The 19,746-nt window shown below is 45.4% G+C and overlaps 1 protein-coding gene across 1 annotated transcript in view; it reads left to right on the top strand.

Moving 5' to 3' along the window:
* Nucleotides 1-2,622: 2,622 nt before the first annotated feature.
* TMTC2 (transmembrane O-mannosyltransferase targeting cadherins 2) overlaps nucleotides 2,623-19,746 on the top strand; it is a 259,189-nt gene continuing 242,065 nt past the window's right edge. Inside the window, exon 1 of the mRNA XM_052774546.1 lies at nucleotides 2,623-2,850. Coding sequence (XP_052630506.1) covers nucleotides 2,768-2,850 — 83 coding nt within the window. The 5' untranslated portion in view covers nucleotides 2,623-2,767. The remainder of the gene's footprint in view (nucleotides 2,851-19,746) is intronic.

Below are 19,746 nucleotides of genomic sequence, written 5' to 3'. Positions count from 1 at the left end.
TACCGTACGTCACGCTGTAAATCTGCTATGAGTCAGGATGTTATCTGACATCTCCAGGTAATATAGTAAAGTATAAATGTTGTTCATAACTCTGGTGCATTTACTGCTTTTAACTAACTGAGGAACAGAAGGAATTCCCCTATCACGCTTCGATTTCTACCCTCTCGTTTTCTTCCGCGGTGTTGTTTGCCTAACAAGGACAATAATTTTTATGTTGAACTTGTCTCCAGCTTTCTGCACTGGCTCTTTCCACCTGCTGCCCCCAGCTTGGCTGGGCATGCAGGGTCCCAGAGCTGACCGGTGGGGTGGTACAGGCACGCGCTGCCGTCTCTTTCTTTCCGCAAACCAGGTTTTCTCCATCAGAGAAAGCTCCTGCCGTTGGGAGGACACTTATCCTTTGTTTATACAGAGAAACATTTCTGCAAGATGCAGACTTGGTGAACCCTTGTGAGTGGAGCTAAATCCACTTGGAGAGGCTGGCGGAGCCCTAACGGTACCTCCAGCCACCTTGGAGCCCTGGGCACGTCCAGCGGAGTAGGCGCTCTCCGCACAGCCTACACATTTCATCCCACCCTTGCTTGACATTTGGTTTTATTAGCCAGCATCGGGCTTTGTTAAACTTTTCCCCTGGAGGATTTGGTTTGTTTCTAAAGCTTTTCTGCCAGCCCTCTTCTACCCCAGCCAGTAGTCCTGCCTCTTTGAAGAAAAAATCCATGCGCTTTTGACGGAGAACAAGAGACTTCTGCCACCGTGACTCAGCAGCAATTATACTGCTTTTTATGCAGAGATTATTAGGAGGTTCCAGAGAAGGAGCTGTGCAAACCTGGTACGTAAGCCGAGCGATCCCGCTGCAGCAAGAAGGACTAAGTCAGGATGATTGGGATCTTGGCAGTAGGTCCAGAAACACATTGAGAATCGGCGTTCGAAAGTAAGGATCACAGTTCTTCTGACGAAGCATACCAACTCTTTAAAATCTAGGTTGCTACGTTCTGTGCTTCAGACTGAAAAGTTTAACGCCAGATCAATGTGATCTGCTAATGGGTTCAGTAAGGCCCCTCAAAGCTTTAATATTCCGAACAAAACACACCCTCCCCCCAGGTCTGCAATTACTGCCACTGATGGTGATAACACAGCCCCTGAACCTAAGCAAAAGCAGCTGAGGCATTTGTGAGACTTGGGGCAGACTTTACAGGAGCACTTTGGGCATAGCTTGAAAGAGGTCTTAATGCACTTAATATATTTTGAGGTTGCAGAGAACAGCATTAAATAATCACATAGGGGAGAAAGAAAACTTGTTAAAAGCTCCCCAGTTTATTAGACACAGTTTGATGTACAGAATCCCATTCTTCTGGGACAGTGTGTTGTGCCACTTGATGGAAATCATGAGGAAACAGTTCTATAAAGGGCTGGCTAACAGAAAAAGGAGGCAACATTTTAAAAACCCTCTTAAAAAAGGAAACAATCCCTTTCCGTAACTTCATGCCTCTATATCCCACGAATTATTGAAGGTGGTTTCAGTGCATTATTTCCCACCGCTGGATTTCCTGCCCAGGCCATTTATTTGTCCCACTCACACCGCGTGGCTCAGGCTAAGCCCACCTCACCTCTCGCAGGCAGCACCCCGTTGCAGGGCTGCCCCGGGGGAGCCCCAGTTTGCAGGGCTCCTTGCTTTGGGGAGTGTGGGTTTCCAGCCCCCCCCCCCCCCCCCCCCCCGCCAAGTTTCAGGGGTTTACTTTGGTTTTGCTTAACTGGGAGCTGAGTGAAGAGCTGAGCGAAGAGCTGAGTGAAGAGCTCCCCGTGGATGTCTCTGCACTGACAGCGAGGGGAATACGCAGCTCAGGGTGAGTGGGAGCGTGGACCCCCCTGCTCTGGCATCCCACCCCCCATGGTAAGGGCCCGCTCCTTCCTACTACTGAGCTTCCATCTGACCTAGGCTGGGGGGTGGGGGAAAAGGGGGGGCAAGGGGAACAGGGAAAGACGGAAAAGCAAGATGGGAAGGGGGAGGAAAGGGGAACAGAGCACAGGGGATGAGCAAACGAGAGGAAAAGAAACGAAGAAGAAAGAAAAAGACACTAAAAAGAGAAAAAGCGACGGAGAGCAGAAGGAAAGAAAAAAGGCAGGCAGAAGGAGGACGGCGAGAGGAGAAAAGGGGAAGGAAAAAACAACCTCGGGGACGAGGGTCGCGCCAAGCTGGCGGCAGCAGCGGGCGAGCCCAGCCCACGGCGGAGCCCGAACCCTCCGGGCACCGGGCACCGGGTCCCGGGCCGCGGGGCAGCGGCGCCCGGGGCGCGGGGCGGGGTCGCGGGGCGGGGCGGGCGCGGAGGGGCGGGCGCGGGGCGGTCCCGCACGCAGGCGCGGTGGGAGCCCGGGGCGCCCCACGCGGGCGCTCCCAGAGCCTCGGCGGCGGCGCCCGGCTCGGCAGCCGGGGGAGCGCGGGCCGGGGCCGGGGCCGCGGCCGGAGCCGGAGCAGCGCCCAGGCGCCGCGGGAGGAGGGCGGCAGCCGCCTCGCCCCGCTTTGCTCGCCCGCCCCGCTGCCATGGGGTAGGGGGCGGCGGAGGTTGGGCTGGGCTGGGTTGGGTTGGGTTGGGTTGGGTTGGGGTGGGGGGGGGAACGCACCGCCGTCAGGCTGCGGCCGCCGGCGGAGCGCGGAGCGGCGCCCCGCGGTGCCGGGGGGCAGCCGCGGCGGGGCTGGCGTGGGAGGCCGGCCGGAGGGGGCTGCCCCGCTACGAGCTCGGCGGCGGCGGCGGAGGCAGGCGGAGGAGGAGAGATGATCGCGGAGTTGTTGAGCAGCGCCCTGGGGCTCGCCCTGTACCTCAACACCCTGGGCGCCGACTTCTGCTACGATGACAGGTAGGACGGCGGAGGCGGCGGGGCCGGGCGGGGGTCGCACACCTGCCGGGAGCGGTCCCGGCGGCTCCTCGGGCACCGGGTGGCCGCGGCGTCGCCCGCCGCGGCCGGGGCTTTGACAGCTTGCCGGGCGGGCTCGGTCCCCCTCCCACCCTTCCCGGTGAGCAGGGACCCGCCGCCTGAACTTGGCGTGTCCCGGGGGCTGATCCCACGGGCGCCGTGTCAGCGGGGGGCCCGGCCGCCTCCCGTGTCCGTGTCCCCCCCCCCTCCACCCTGCCCCGCTCCGCGGGAAGTTGCGGTGCGCCGTCGGGATCCTCCGGGCGGCCGCGGGGAGCGGAGCCCCGCCGATGGGGAGGGCGGCGGCCGGGCTCCCTACCTGCTCCTCTCCCGAACGTAGCTGCCCTCCGAAAGGCGCTGCTAGCAGTCGGGGAGAATTCCCACTCGTGCCTTTTTTTTTTTTTTTTTTTTTTTTCCGGTGGCTCGAGCCGCTCGCAATTAAAACGGATGCATAATTAAAACGCGTCGGGGAGAACAGCACGCCTGGCTAAACTTACTAACCGTCCTGGGGCGTTTTCACGCTCCGTTGGCATTTAAACCATCCAAAAAGCGAGCGCGGGTTGACTTTGACAGCTTTTCAGCAGCAGCCTCCCTCCTCCGGGGCGAGCGACCGGCTGCCGGCGGCTCCGCTCGCTCCGCCGAGACGGACGAGGCCGTTCGCGTTCACCGAGGTGGGAGCGACCGGGCATCCCCCCGCTCGGGAGGGGACGGGGATGGGGCTGGAGGGGGGGCGTGGGTGCGGTGAGTGCCTCCGTGTAGCGTGGGTCTCTGCTGGGTGGCTCGGGTTGGCCGCACCGACTCTCCGAGTGGGGTTTGTGCCTCGGAGGTGGTCGTGCGGGAGGAGGAAGGCGGTGGGGTGGGGGTAAGGGATGCGCCGGAGGAGAGAAATGTCGCTGGATGAGCTGAACTTCCCGGCGCGCTGGTGGGGTGCGAAAGGATCGGTTTAGGTCCTTGGGAAATAACCCGCCTGTCCTGGAGTCGATTAGTTACTAAACTTGGGATTTTCCTCCCTTACGCCGTATTACGGTGCACCTGCCGCGTTTAAGGATCTGTCACCGCTTCCAGAATAAACCTCCCTGTTTTCAAGGGTTGCTACTATTAAACCCGTTATACTTGAAGTAAATGCCAAGCGTTAGTCCTGGTCCGGGTCTCCGGCTGGGAACAGTGTCGGCTGCAGAGTGTGGCGATTCAGGCGTCAGGTCATTTACATGCACACGAAGCCTTGGGAAGCAATTAAGTGTTTTTAGGTTTCTGTGAGCCTTCCGATTATCTACAAGGATTTTTCTTAAATCTATTTTAACGTTTCAAAACTTCATTCACAAGCGATAAAAGAAAAAAAAAAACAAACCCGCTGTTACTCCGAAAGGCGAGGTCTGAGTCAGATCGATAGAAAGTGATGAATATTTTGACACGCTGACACTATTTTAAACCCGCTTGTTATAGTTAGGAACGGCAGGAGTTGTGGAATATTTACATAACCCTAAGTAGCATATGTTGCAATATTTAGGCGAAGCTGGGTTGTTTAAGGACATGCTTATAACCCTGTCCTGCAGGCCAGTTCAAATTGGCTAGGCATAGAAAGCAATCTGAAGTACTACCTGGTGTTATTGATGTGGAGGTCAAGGTTACTCTTGATCTTGCATGAGTGTGCTTTAATGCAGTTAGAAAACTGTGGTATTTGAGTGTCGTCACAGAAAGAGTGGAAAAGATGTCTTTGCCGGTACTAATCCCAGGCTATTTAAAAGGTGTTCTAAAATACTGCTTTGTTTATGTGTTTACCTCCTAACTAAATAAAGTACTTCTCATCGTTGTAGCTGAGATTTAGGCATTGGCTAGAGTGTTCTGAAAGCCAGTTAATGGCATTTCTGTACGCAGGTTCATCTAATTAGGGTGTTTTTCAACGACAGCACTGGAAGGGGCAAGGCAGCAGTGGTTGTTGCACGCTAGTAATTGTTGAACTAGAAAGGGTTATCTCTTCAAAGAGGCAGGCTCTCAGACCCAAAGTATTCTTTTAACTGTAATCACAGAATCTTGCTGCCCCGCAGGAGCCGGCTTGAAACGTAACACTAGAAAAGGAGGTCGATGCTGGAGCTGCAGGACACAGCCCTCCATGTGGGAGATGGATCATGCTACTAACCTTAAGTGAATCAAGATTGTGCATTTAAGCTGGGAACCTGCAATGTTTTGTTTCAGGAGGGCAGCATATTGCCATAGCTTTCTCTGCTCCCTTTGCCATTATATTGAAATTACATCAGACTGTTCTTTTTTAATATAGTGATCAAGCTTACTATGTAAAGGGTGTCTGTAATTGCTTTCTGTATTTTTTTTATGTAGGTTGGGTAAGATTAAGTGGCATCGTAAAAACTTCTTATAGCAAAATCAATTTCCCAATGGTAGAACTTAATATTTTAGCAGCAGCACGGCACCAAACCAAAGACTGTATGGACAGTGATATAACAAACTTGCTTGTAGTCTGGGCTTTATGACTCTATATCAAAGGATTCAAGATTTTATTTCTCACCCTTCACCCAATTAAACTGAAATTGAATGAATTTAAAGCCTGAGGAAGTTGAGTAAGCAAACATATACATTCTTACTTTTCATCATTAGCCTGCCTAACTTATTGTTTCTTTCAGGCTAGACAGATATGTGGTATGCACGTAATCAGTGCAAACGTGTGATCTTTTTTGATCAATTGACTTATTGATTACTTTGAATGAAAGTGACAGCCTCTAAACCTGAGACCCAGTGTAAAGAAGAAACAGTGCTTTTTTTTTTTTTTTTTTTTCCTTGTAGACCCAGAAAACACAAGCTTTTGCCACCTTGTTCCCTGCTACTGTAACTCTCACGGACAGCTGTGATATTTCCTAGTTACATGTGTAGATTATTCGGGGGAAATTCTCCTCCCCAACTCAAAACCTCCTTGTTCCTCTAGGAACAAATACATTTTTTCCCCCCTCTTTTTGCTTGTTTGTTTTATTTCAGGCTGGATGCAGCATGCAGCAAACCAAAAGAAGAGATGAATGTGGGAAGAAGGGGGAGATAGTTAGATGTTGGTCTAATGCCACAGTGAACTCACATTGGTTGTTAATAAAGGTTTATTTATTGCTGAGCAAAATCATCTTGGAACTGATAACAAGGAGTAGGGAGAAATGCCATTTCCATTCCTGCAGATGTATTGAAGATCTTGCTTGTTGTACTGGGTTAAATCCAGTTTCTTGCCAGATGAAGGGGAGCTAATCTCTGCACACGCAGTTCGCGTTTCATGCTGATATCTACCAGCATCACAGGAGGGAAACCCATTGCTGCAATTAGGCTTTACACAGCTGCGTAATTTTTTCCCCTGCCATTTAAGACCCCCAAAAGTAGGCAATTTGACCTGGGGGTGTCTTGCATTGAAGCTGTAGTCCTTCATGTGACCTGTGCTAAATAAGACAGGTCACTGTCAGTTTGTAGCTGGGGTGTGGAAGATTTAGTGCTCTGCGTATCTGAGGTCATGCGTTGCTACAGCCAACATGTCAAAAGCAACTCATCCATTGAGGTGTTCCTTTCTTCTCCCAAATGTCAGAAGAAAGGCATATTTTATGGAGAGTGTTAGTAGGATTCTTTAACCTTTAGTCATGTATTTTCTGTGCGGCACATTGACAAAATTGGTGCTCTGCAAAACATGGATGGATTTGTCCATCTCCGTGTAGGACTCTTCCGTGAGATTTGGTAGCACCGACCAACTTTCTCTAGCTTGTGCTGCATTTTATTTAGCAGGCCTGAATGGGGCAGCCTTGCCGATGGTAGAAAATATCCAACAGCTTTGTTCCAAAGTCGCAGGGCAATATTGCAAACTGCATTGAAGAAATCCTGATAAATGCCTTCACCCTGTAGCGTCAGACTTGCATCACGTAAAAATACGCCGAGCCCATACACATTCGACAGTACCTCTGTTGGGTCTGCCACATGAGATTTAATCTAGCAAGTGACCCAAATACGTGCACTAGAAGAACAAGTATAAGTACACTGGGGAAAATTGCTTGCCATCTGTCTCCTTGTTGTGTGTGTATATTTGATTATTAATTCGCATCTGTGATTTTTATGGCCCCTTTTTGTCATCTACTCTCAATTTTTCAGCTCCAAGTGCACCTCTCCAGTAGCTTTCAGTAGCTCCAGTTTGCAGGTGGCTGCAATCTTCTGAATTCCAGCAGCGAGGCTGGTGGTGGGGAAAAGTGGGGAGATGGGGACTTGTACGCTTTCTCTGTAGTGTTTTCCCTTTGTCCCTCCTGTTGCGTCTTCTGTGGGCTAATTTCAAACCACCATAAAGATAATTTGTATATGAAACAGGGACTTTAACACGTTGGTAAAGAACAATATAACCTGGAGAAGATGCCTGAGTAACTGAAGCTATGTAGTTTTCAGGTACTGTAGTTGAGTACCAACCAAGTGAATCAGTAACTGATTATCTAATGGGATGAACCTGGCACGATAATGATCTATTAATACGATACCAGTTCCATTTTTAAATGCTGAACATCATCTAAAAATATATTTGGCTTTTGATTTAAAAAGAGTTTCTGCATAAAAAGTTGTATTGAATGAAACACTTTGATCAAAATGTGAAATCTTAGTTTCATTGAAATAGTGGTGGTGTTTTTTTTGGGTTTTTTTTTGTTTTTTTTTCAGTGGAGATGCTGTAGTATAGAGATTTTTGGAAGCAAAAAAGAAATTATGTCCCTGCAGGCTTTATTTTAAGATTCTTGTTGCATATATAACTCTAACATAAACCATGTCACTTCTGGTAGCTGGTTCAGAGAATAAATTCATGACTGTTAGCAGACGGAGAGTCTCCCTGAGTCACTGATGGGATGCGCCTCATCTGCAGGAAGTTCTTCCAGCACACAATGGAGTTACAAATTCAAATGATCCACTTTCTCCAGCATCTCCCATATGTATTCCAGCTGCACTTCTGAATCCTTTAAGTTTGCCAGAGCGAAAGTCGCTCGAAAGGCTCAGAAGTCTCTCATCTCAATTTGTTAACCATCTGATAGCTGCAAGAGTGCTGAATTAGAACTCCTCTGCCTCCCTCATCTGGAAGTTTGCCCTTCCCTTGTTGTTGGCTGCTAGGATTTTTTTTTTTTTCTTTTTTCTGTGAAGTTGACTGAAGCAGACTTTGCTGTTTGTTTATGGAATTTCTTTCTTTAGCTGAAATATTTGATGCTGAAGCTGTAGATGCAAGCCTGCTGGCAACCTGTGGTGAAAGTTGCTCCAAATGTACAGTTGGAGAAACAGACTAAATCTGAAGACAAAGATGCTTATTCTTACTGTTACTTATGTAAAAGTGAGTCTGTTCTTTGGGCCAGTGCTTTAGGTTAGATTTTTTCGTTTTTATTTCTAAAAATTTTACAGGCTTTACACAGCTTTTGGGTTAACTGTCTGTCTTTGAAAAAGAAACCTTTTTAAGCTGTCCATGTCCCTCAATGTTTTTTCCCCCCCTAATTTTTGTCCAAAATGGTTGTTTGAAAAATGGAAGCATTTTATCTGGAGACCCGAACCTTATGCTCAAAGTTCTTTGTTCTCCGACACTTTGGCGCTCAGGTTTTTAAATTAATTTTGGAATGTCTCTTGATTGTGGAAGCCTATTGTTTGCCTTTGAGGCTTGACAACCTTTGAACTCCCCATGCTTTCCTGCTTGGGGTGACTAATCATATAAACTCTCCTTATCTTCCTTTAAAGTGGGAGCTTGTTCTGCGGGCAGGTTATTTAAGTCAGGGTGGCAGTAGGATTTCATTTTACTTCTTCTAGATCAGGTTCCTTGGTCATATTCCCACAGTGTCTGGATAGTCCTCTAGACTTGAGATATTTGTGTTACTGCTTGCACAGGCGGTCCCTCCCCAGTAAGAGGGAGAGGGTGTAAATCCTGTAATTTCTTTCCCAGTTTCACCCTCTGCAGAACTCCGTACTAAACCATTTTTCCCTGAAGGTCAGTCCATTGCTGAATGAAACTTGAAGAGCCAGAGGAAATTGGTTTTTGGAATTGCACCCTAAATATTACTTAACGTGTCGACTGTACTGCTCAGTTTGCTACTTCAGGACAGTTGAAATATCTTGTGGATCTGCGAATGGCTCATAACGGGCATCTCCAAAGGCAGCAGTGTGCGCTTTGGCTCTCTCTTTGGAGGATGCTTCAGCCTAGCACAGGGTTGCTGTTCGTGTATGACAGTTCATTGTGAAACAAAGAAACATGCTGATCACTGGGGCGGCAGCGAAGGATCAAGTAATCTGTCAATCTCTTTCACTTCAAGGAAAAAGAAAACCAGTAAATCAGACCGTTTGAAGCTGATGAAACTTGGCCACCCAGCCTCCGTAGCCGGGGATGGCTAGTCGATGTGCTCCGATGCTCTGCCACCCCAGCCTTTCCTGGCCTTGTTAAGCTTCAAGAGGGAGAAAAAGTAAAAGTGGCTTCCTTGAATACTAATCCTTGCGTTCCCTAGGACACTGTGAATTGCTCTGTTAGCCTTCGTTGTCCTATTGGCTTCATGAGGAGGTTTTTCAAGAACAGTGGGAGGTTTCAATTGGAGGTGAATAATGCTCGCTTACTGTCTTCATATCCCTCCTTTCCTTCTTCTCTTCATCTTTTTAATTGCTGTTTGTTTTATTGGAAATATTGTGTTTTCAGCATAAGCTGTTTTGTCTTTTATATCTTAATTATTTTGATTTTTTTTTTTTCCCCCCAGCGGTTTATTCAAATGGCCCATATTCGTGCTTCAAAAACTGTTAAAAAATCAGAGTAACCTCTAAAGACACATGTAGGTGTATATACCATCACTCTAGTAAATAGAAGAGTGGATTTTTGTGGTACGCCTAAAACTTGAGACCTTTTTTGGCATCTGTCTTCCAGCAGAGAGCTGGACAGGCTTCCCATTAGTCTGCCACAAAGGCTGCTTAATTTATTTGCAGGGGTCACTGTTGACTGCCTCAGAGCACTTCCATCTCTCCAGGAGTTAAGCACATTGGCCTCAGCAGTGCTCCCGGTCCCAGCTGGCCCAGGAAGCCAGAGACTGACAGGTAATTGAACGAGGATTTTCCACATGATGGTACAAACCATTAGTGCTAGACGACTGGACTGGTCTGAGGCATCCCCTATTATTCACCAGCCTTTCAGCAGACCCAAAAAACCCACCCTGACCTCTGACTCGTGGTTCGAGGGAGGACAGGTTTTTCTGAATTTAGCGTCCCGTTTCCAGGATTGGTTTTTCTGAACTTAGCATTACTCTAGGCTATTTTGCTAATGAGAGGATTGTATGATTTTAACTCCTACGTGTTTTAGTCAGCTAGTCCAGTATTAGTTCAGAGGAACAACACGGTAATTGGTAGCAGAACTGTTGCTGTAAAGTCTCTGCCAGTGCCTGGATGCTATTTTCATCCAGCTTGGTAATTTGTGTACTTAAATCCTAAAAAAGGACTTGAACTCTTGAAACAGGGTCACAATTCAGTGACCAAAATTGTCATGGAAACAAACCTGCTCAGCAGCAGCCTAAACCGTTCCTAGATCTCTGTCCTGCCTTCCTTTCCCACCTCCGTGGCTTTTTACATATAACAGTTAATAACTGGTGCTGGGCCCAGGAACTGGGCTCCAGTGTGCCACTTTCCCTTCATCGCTGCGGAGCGACCTGCACCCTTCTGGTGGGAAACCAGTCTTTGAACCCTCTCAAATACCTAATTAAAAGATAGATAAGCCGCAAGTGTTTGTTTGGAGTCCTGACTTAGAGATAGCATTTCATTTCTGTAGGTAGCGTTTCCAATTGCTTGGGTGTCTGCTCTAAGTGCGACTTTAGTTTCTAATTGCTTTTCTGTGAATTTTCTCTCCTTCTGATGCAAGGGAATGTAGCTCAGGGTTGGATGGCTCTGTGAATCAGATACTTTTCTTTAGTCGGCAGTGCCTGGCTGATAAGCGCGTAGGCTCCCGATGTCGTGGTGCATCAGGAGTGCCTTTACAGCATCTAGCCTCCAACTCCTATGTGGGATTATTTCTCAGTTGATGCTGTTTAAAATAGCTCTTAGGTTTTGCTCAGTAACTATTGAAGCTGGTAATGGTTATTTACTTCGGTATTAAAAGCCCCAGCACGTATGAGTTCCAGTGTATGAGTAAAGCACTAAGAAACACTCTTCCACTGAAAATAGTCTCCTGAAGTTGGTGTTTGCGGTGGTTTTAAGGTGACAGAATTACTTAGTGGGGAAAAAAAATCCCTGAGGCACTGGCTGTTGTCCATTATAAAGATCCTTAACAGTTACCACCAGTACCAGAAAAATAAATCTGTCTGTACATAGGGGTCAGCCAAGCCCCTTATTGTGGAGCACCACAGTTACAACCAAGCCCCAAAATCCACCCAACCAGCACCAAACTGTTTGGTTTTATCAAAGAGCCCCTTGATATAGCTTCATCCAGATTCCAACGGGAGATGAAGGACTTCACGAGGAGACAAGCATCGGTGTAAAAAGGATCGGTGTGCTGAGGTTGCCTATAGAAGGTAGGCGGAGGGGGTCTGCCCCGTCGTCATTTAAACTCTAAATATTCAGTGTGTGGCTGGTCTCTGTTTCGGACCTGCGTGTCTCACGGTGATTCCTGTGCCTGCCTTCCAGCCCGGGGTGTTTCTCCGAGGTGTGTTTTAGCATGCTCAGAGTTCAGGCTGCTGTCAGTGCTGTAAGTGAGGACTTGAGTTGTCCAATTGAAGTTCTTTATATATTCATGTCTATACATTTGACAGGTGTTTAGTAGTCACTCTGAAAGGTGCAGTTCACTGGATTATGAAGTAATAGGTCAACGTCTTGGGGAGCATGGGGAGAATCAGAACTCCTAATCTAGAATAATTTTATTTTCTTCAAATGACTGATTTGTTCCAGGTCTCTAACATGAAACCTTGAAGTGGGAGCTCATTCTGAAAATCAGCCACTTCTGGGACTTTGACTTTAGTGTTTTCGAGTCTTTTGCATGTGTGTGGTTTGATTTCATCACTTTCAGCGTGTGTTTCCAATGGTGGGCCTTTGAGAAGGCACAGGAGGATCTCGCTGCCCAGTGTGCAAAGCAGCACGCTTTAAGTGATACACTGAAAAAATCTGCTTTTTAAAGCACACGATGCCTGTGCCTTCATAGGCTGTTTAGTACCGTGTCGTTTCTCTTCTGCAGGCTGATCCTGTTGGTGCTTTTAGCCTTTATGCGATATTGTAGCAGTACGGTAACATAGGCGTGTTCTGGATTTCATTTTACAGCCTGACAACGTTCCTGGGTTGGGATCAGTTGTATTTGGCTGGCTCCTTGGTTTGAGTGGACTTGCACTGGGCTACTTTGAGAAGGGGATTAGGTCTGGTTGGAAATTCAGATGAGGTGCCTGCAGTCACCTCTGGCCATTCAAGCAGCTTTCCTAACCCCCAAAACCACCGAGGGTTTTTCTTACTGAGGTGGAAGGAGCCCGCACTGCCTCAAGTGTGACTCTGTGGGTGGAAGAATCTACTTGTAGCTGTTGTTCTGTAGGTTATGAGCCTTCTGCTATATACTCTTTTTTCATGCTTCATACGCCTTTTAAGAATAGATTTTTTTCTTTTCAAATAAAAATATATTTGAAGGAACACTGTGCCTTGTCATATCCTCTCATTTACCACAGTTATGTGAAGATGAAGGTGCTGTCATGCCTTCTGTTGTACTTGATACTGTATTTATTTGATTTGACTGCTTAGTGTGGCAACAGTGTTGATTGTTTTAATTATTTTAATAAGAAGATAAAGAAATTAGGCTCAGAAATGAGGCATAGGCTCAGAAGTGAGGCAGGGTCTTAAGCCTTATTTTGTGTGTTACGCATCAGCCCTCTAGATACCACTAAAATAAGAAAAATATTTATGTCTTGGATTAAGCCTCTCTGTATTGGCCTGGCTGTCCTTGTTGGTGCCAGAATTTCATCAGTGAATCATGTTGGGCAACTCTCTGAAATAATTTGTGAAGTTTCGTTTGGAAGTTTGGTTTGTGAGTCTCTAGCAAGGTCGCTCTTATTCTCCCATGCTTTCTTTGGCCTTCCCTGCCTCCTCCCAACTCCCAAAAAGAAACCCTGTACATTTCCTGGGAAGATACTTCTAGGTATGGTATATACATCTATCTGTATTTCCTTGCTGCAAAATCTTGAATTATAATGAGAATTTCCTTGTAATAAATTCCATGAAGCTTCAGTGTATTTGCTTCACTTTCTTCAAACAATTTCAGTTGTACTTGAGGAAACTTGTAAAGGTTTTTTCTGTGGATTTTTGGGGGTTTTGGGGGTTTTTCTAAGGAGGAAAAGGAGGATTGTTCTTGTGAAATTAACGTTAGTTGCAGAAGAAAGGTTTCCTTTTTTTAATTAATTATTTGTAATTAAACTTCTGATCTTTTGCATTTTTATAATTAAAGCAGAAGAAAACTCAGGCTTTTTAAAAGCACTTTGATCTGAATTAAGGTTCCAGTGCCAAAAAAATAATTTAAATGCTGCATGGCTGTATAAATAAAGCTTGCTGAAAGAAAAAGTACTAAGAGAATGATGAAAAAATTTAATCAAATAAAATAGCATTTTTGTGTGTAGCAGCTTTCATTTTGTAGCACAAACAGTTCTTTATAGCTTCTTTGTAACACCAGTATACTTGAATAACTTTTCTATTTGTGTGAAGAGACATAGCTGTATGTTCTATTCCATTTCACAGTACATTACTCATCTCTTGTATGTAAATCACTTGGCTTGTTAAAAATGTTAGTATTTCTCTTTAATAAACATCATGCTTCTGGAGAGTTCTCAAGATGCACTTTTTTTTTTTTTTTTTTTTTTTTTTAGAAGATGAAAGACTGAAGCATGGGAAAGGCCACAAAGAAAATGGTTCCTCATGCTGCTGGCCTTAAGCTAAAAAAGCAAAACCTGAGCTGGATCACCCCAGAGTCCCGTCTACGCTGCTGCTTGCTGCCACACACGTTCACGCTCTTCCCTCCGTAGCTCCAGCGAGCCTTACGGAGGTGGTTGTGGCTTTTACGGAGCACGGCTGGCAAGCGGAGCCCGAGATGGAAGCCTTCTCTGCCCAAAGGGGCCCGGGGCTGTGTCCGACGTGCCCCGAGCTGCCGTGCCAGCCGTTACATCTGCTGCTTCGGCTCCCTCCCTCCCTGTCCCGCTCGCGACGCCATCACGAGCCCTTGGCGGCCGGAACCGCGTCTCCAGTAGGTCTGCTGCGCTGGTTGGTTCAGCGCGGCTCGAGCCTTGGTCAGCGCATCTGGCTGTGGGCGTTTGGCTGGTTTAAAGTGATGGCTTGGGCTTGAAGAAGGGAGGTTTAATGGGAGTTGCTTTATATACTTTCCCCTTTCCATAGAATGGCTAGGTGTTGAGATGCTGTTTAGCCCGAGCAGGTTGGCCATGGTTTCTCGAGTGTGATCTGCTGTAGCAGTGTACTTGTTTTTAACAAAAAAAGTCTCACTGATTCCGTTTTGATTAACATTGAATGAGTAGGTTTGTTTGCATTCAAAGCAGAACCCTGCGTTACCCTGTTTATGATGGACTTAGGTACTTGGAGCTTCATGCCTGGCTGATACAGGGTTAAAAGCAAAAGGAAGGATTGGATGTCCAGGGAGCAGGAAGCTAGTTGGTCCTCTGGAATTTAGAGCCTGCTTCTAGCACTTGACAAAGAAAATAATGTAAGGATATTAATAAAAAAGTTGATGTTTATAAGCAAACAAAACTGATCTGCTGAGATACAGTAAACCTGTGAGAGATTTTGTAGGAAATTCTTCTCCTCTAGGGGACAGTCAGCTCTTTCATTTTTTTCTAAATGTTCCAATTTCAATATATGTATGCAATCCTTTCTGAAAATAATTAAAGGCCACCTTGTTTAGGGGCTGGGAGAGTGTCTGGTGAGGTGAGGAAAGGATCCCGCAAAGAAAAAAGGCCTTAAGGATTATTGGCTTTCACGTGGTTGTGTGCCGTATACCTAATCTGCTAGCTTGAAATACTAATAAGTATTAATATTCGGTATTTTACTGTTTTGAAAAATTATACCAATACCAACTGTATAGGGATACCTGTAGCATTTTGTTCATCTGACACCAAGATATGTGCTCAACCTACTGTAATTCTAAGCTGCTGATTTGACAAGTGTGGAAATTGGCTAGTTTTGCAGGAAAAGAAAAGGCTTGCTGCTCTTTACGTAGCTTTGGATCTCAGTGCTCCTGGGGGATAGCGTTGGAGAAGGAGTCTTGTCTAAGCAGGAAAATTGGATAGTACAGGTCTGCAGGTACCATGGTGATGAGTATGATATACATATCTTGAAAGGCGCTGATGCAGTAGCTTGAAGCAAGGTACCACCCTGTTATGCACAGTTTCCAGAAATCACATGCTGTGTGTGATATTTAAATCTACCAACTTGGCTCTGTGCTCGGCTTGTTCTGAACATCTTGCAGACTGAAATTTGTAGATTTTGTTGAGGTTCCTTTTATTGTAGCTTATTATAGGCAAGGAGTTTCAGTTTATGTTCACACTATGGTAATTGTTAATGAAGTGAAAAAGCGTGTGAGCTTATTTTACAGCAAAAAGGCTTAAAACTCAGTTTCTTACTGCTGAATCCTAACGTTACGGTACTGTTTTCTGAATAAGTAAAATGACTAACGCATGAAAATAAAGAACTAAGACACAGGTCAATGTAAGTATGGAAAAGATTACAGGATTCCAGAATAAAGAGTATTTCATTAACACCTATGCCTCATTCTTTCTGTAAATATGTAAGGAAAAATCTAAATGATGTGGATGAGAATTTTCAGTAATGGGGGGGGATTAAAATCAGTTTTGAAATTTTATTTCCTTCTGGTCTGCTGTAATTTAAACAATTCTGCTTAAAGGTATAAATTGCACTGGATCTTAGTGTGGGCAAGGGTGTAGGGACATCTGTTCATTGTGTAGCACAGTGGGAGTGATGGCTGAATGTTTTTGCTTGAACGAGGGCACTGAGAGCACTTTGTTTTGCATACCGCTTTCAAGATAAGAAATCGTGGGGAAACATCTGTGTGTAGAGTATGAAAATGCACAATATTATATGTTGCTATACGTGGCTGAAAAGATACTAGTGAATGGAGAGTATTTGTTTTCTATCCTCACTTTTTGTGGACTGAAATCCTATATAACATGTGTGAGGTAGGAGAGCACAGTCCTGTTAAGGAAGAGCAGATACTGTGATAATTCTTAGCATGAACCTGAAATCGTACCAGTTAGTCCTTCGCCAAGAGTGAGCACGCTTGTAGAATAAGCTGCTCAAGGAAGACTGCTTATCATAGAATCATTTAGGTTGGAAAAGACCTTCAAGATCATCGAGTCCAACCATCAACGATGCCCACTAAACCATGTCCTGAAGTGCCTTGTCTACACGCTTTTTAAATACCTCCAGGGATGGTGACTCAACCGCTTCCCTGGGCAGCCTGTTCCAATGTCTGACAACCCTTTCAGTAAAGAAATTTTTCCAAATATCCAACCTAAACCTCCCCTGGCACAACTTGAGGCCATTTCCCCTTGTTCTATCGCTTATTACTTGGGAGAAGAGGCAGACCCCCACCTTGCTCCAACCCCCTTTCAGGTAGTTGCAGAGAGCGATAAGGTCTCCCCTCAGCCTCCTTTTCTCCAGGCTAAACAACCCCAGGTCCCTCAGCCGCTCCTCATCAGACTTGTGCTCCAGGTCCCTCACCAATCATGCTGTATTTTGTATTGTAAAATGCAAAAGAACCCTGTTCATAATAGGACGGTTGCATTTAATATGCATATTTAATTGCACATATAACAACAGACATAATTTTTCATCTTACTTATACTTGCAATGCTATTTTATGTCTGCACTAGCAATGCAGGTCATGGAGGGAGTGAAGGGATGGGCCCTCCAATCAGTGAATCTTCCAACGGAGTGATTAAATTAGTATCAAGTTATGCCCTTGGGAATTTCTAGGCTCATAAATACAGTAAGCAGTATGGTAATCAGAAAAAGCAAGTTATTTTTTGTATTCAGAGAGTCTTTAATTCTTTAGTCATTGTTCTGAATTTCAGCGGGAGCTCTTGTACAGCAGGAACTTCTACAGTTTTACTTTCTGCAGCAAAGGGTCTCTGTTGACTTTGCAGTTCTTGGGTTTCCTTTTTTTTTTTTTTTTTCCTGCTGAAGGTTAGAAGTTAGGTACTTGGGTCACCTTACACTATCCATGCTAAATAAAACTACATGAGGAAGCAAGTGCAGAGATTATATTTCAGCTATTGCTTCAGGAACTGACTAAACCTTGATTTAATTCAATTCAATTTAGATTGGTTGAATATTGCTGCTGTTGTAATTAAAGAAAGAAAACTGCAGCTTACTAATCTGTTTTTCTGTATGTGTCTTGTACCTGCCTGAAATTTATTCTTTTTTGAAGTAAAATGAACAAGTGAACTCTCCATCTAAGCAAAGTCAGTGTTTATGCCTAGATGATTATGCATTAACTATTTCATGCTTATTGGAATGGAAAAAATCAGCAGATTGGAGAGGATGAATAGCCTGCTTAGTAATATCCAAAAAGGGGGAAAAATATAACCTAATAATCTGCTTTAGTGATGATGTTTATTATGTCTTAACTTGGTTAAGGTCAAGATAAAAGCAAATCATTTTGTAGGTCCTCCATGCCAGTAAGAGATAAAATGGCAGCGTATGCCTTGGCTTTGCCACTAAGACTTCAGTTTTACAAATGCTTGGACATGTGTTCAGCTTTTCAGATGTAAATAGTCCCATTAGATGAAATCTGGGTCCAACTGGAGTCAATGGTAAAACCTGTGGCAATTTAAATAAGGCTAGGATTTCATGAATGAGTTCAGTGAGACTAGTTGTATACGTAAAGTTAAACACATGGCTAAGTGTTTGCAGGATAGAGGGCCTGCAAGGATATGAGAATAAGACCCTTGCGATGCAGTTTGAAGTCTGACCTGTCTTGCTGCTGCATGATGGAGAGCCACAGTGAGGACGTCGGTGAACCTTTTGGGCATAAACAAACACAGAGTATATAAAACATCATAAATAACTACAATTCATAAAACGCTTGGTTGGTCCTAAATAATGAAGCAGTGAAAATGTTTATGGGCTGTGCTTGTTCTTGCAATATATTTTTATTTTATATTTTTTGGCACAAATGCATGTAAGGAGTTAGTATCATTATTATGTTTTGTTATTCAGAAGAACTTAGTAGCAGGAGATGCTTTCTTTTGGAAGGGGGAGGTAAAACAGAAGTTACAGGCCAGCCCCCCTCCCCCCCAATCTACTACTCAATCATAGGAGTCACGCAATATTTGATAATTATGTCAACTGTTGTAATCATCATGTATATTAACTACTTAATTTCATATCACGCTTGGTAAAGAAACGCTGTGGGTATTACCATAACTGTGACGGTTCTCACCATCTGAGGCTCTCCCCTCCAGATGTTTCACCAGTTTGCAAATTTGATTTGGAGCTGCAGAACAACTGTCATATACACTAACAGATCTTTGTCTCTCTCTTTGTGCAGAACATCTTTGCAGAGCCTAGTTTCACGTTTCTTGGTGAGAAATATTGTTTGAACAACTGCCCCCTTAATCCTGTGAGATTGAGATAAGTGCAATTTTCCAGGTTTTTGAGGGAGTCCTAATTTACATTTCATAACACACACACAACCAAGCAATTAGCATGAACTCTTATGGCAGCCAGACAGTCCTTTGTGCCTATGGAAACAGTTACACAATAGTGCATGTGCAAATAATGTTATCAGGTGCCCTTTGTGCGGGCTCACCCGTTTTACCTGGAGCATACTAAAAAGCTGCAGCCTAATTCTCATTTAAACTCAACCTGCTCTATTGTACGATGAATTTGGGTAAAGAGAAACATTGAGGTTTTACGAAAATAATAGCTACTATTCATTCTTTTAAATGACTTCATTTTGGCATGCTGTTGAGGCTATTTTTTCCTCTGTGCATGGCTTTAAATGCTAGTGATGGGAGGAACATGACACCCTCCCCCCCCACCGTGAGATGAGATTCAGCCTGCAAACTTTCCTTTTGTCTTTGTCCTCTCCTTACAGGTGCATGCAGAAACGTGTCTCTTCTCCCAGTTGGAGACTCATATTGCCTGTGTGTTTGCAGAATGGAGGAGAACATACCAGCTCCGTTATCCTGCTGATTGTGCAGTTCAGTTGTTGTTGGGGAATGGACAGGGAAGCCTTGGTGTAGTGGGCAAGTGGGAAAAAAAGTAAAGCAGCAAGGCAGTAGGAGGTTCAGCACTGGTACAAAGGTCTTTAGCTGTTGTGTGCACAGATGTCTGGGGCAAATACTTCCTCACGCCTCACTCAGTATTTGTCCTTTTCAAGGTTTAAGGGGTTTTTGTTTCGGTCTGAGATGCTGATGCAGGTCCATTCACTTCAGTTACGTTATCCCACTGGGTAGGGAGCGGTACCTTAGGGTGCTTTCAGGAGCACTCGAGAAGAGATTTTCCGCCCAAGATGCTTGGGACTGAAAGGTATGAGAAGGGCAGTGCATGGAAAAGCGGCAGCGTACGTGTAGTGGTCCTGCGCGTTAGCGACTGTGTTGTGTTTGCGGGTAGGAGAGCCGTCCACACGTTGTGGTGACAGTGAGGGAAGGTCTGGGGAAAGGAGAAGGCAAGGCAGAAGACCTAACAGCGAAGGGTGACACGAGGTATAGCTCTTGGTGGCTCTTAGGTGCGTGGGACGCAGAAGATCCAAACCCAGTACACAAATTGGGAGAAAAATTGCTCTCGGCATGTGAACGCTGCTGCTGCGTTTGCTGGGGGAGATGTTAGCCCTAGACTTTGGCA

Source organism: Harpia harpyja, chromosome 23 (assembly GCF_026419915.1).
Source record: "Harpia harpyja isolate bHarHar1 chromosome 23, bHarHar1 primary haplotype, whole genome shotgun sequence".
Taxonomy (NCBI): Eukaryota; Metazoa; Chordata; class Aves; order Accipitriformes; family Accipitridae; genus Harpia; species Harpia harpyja.
Note: the sequence above shows the minus strand (reverse complement) of the source record. Positions and strands in the feature narration are given on the sequence as shown.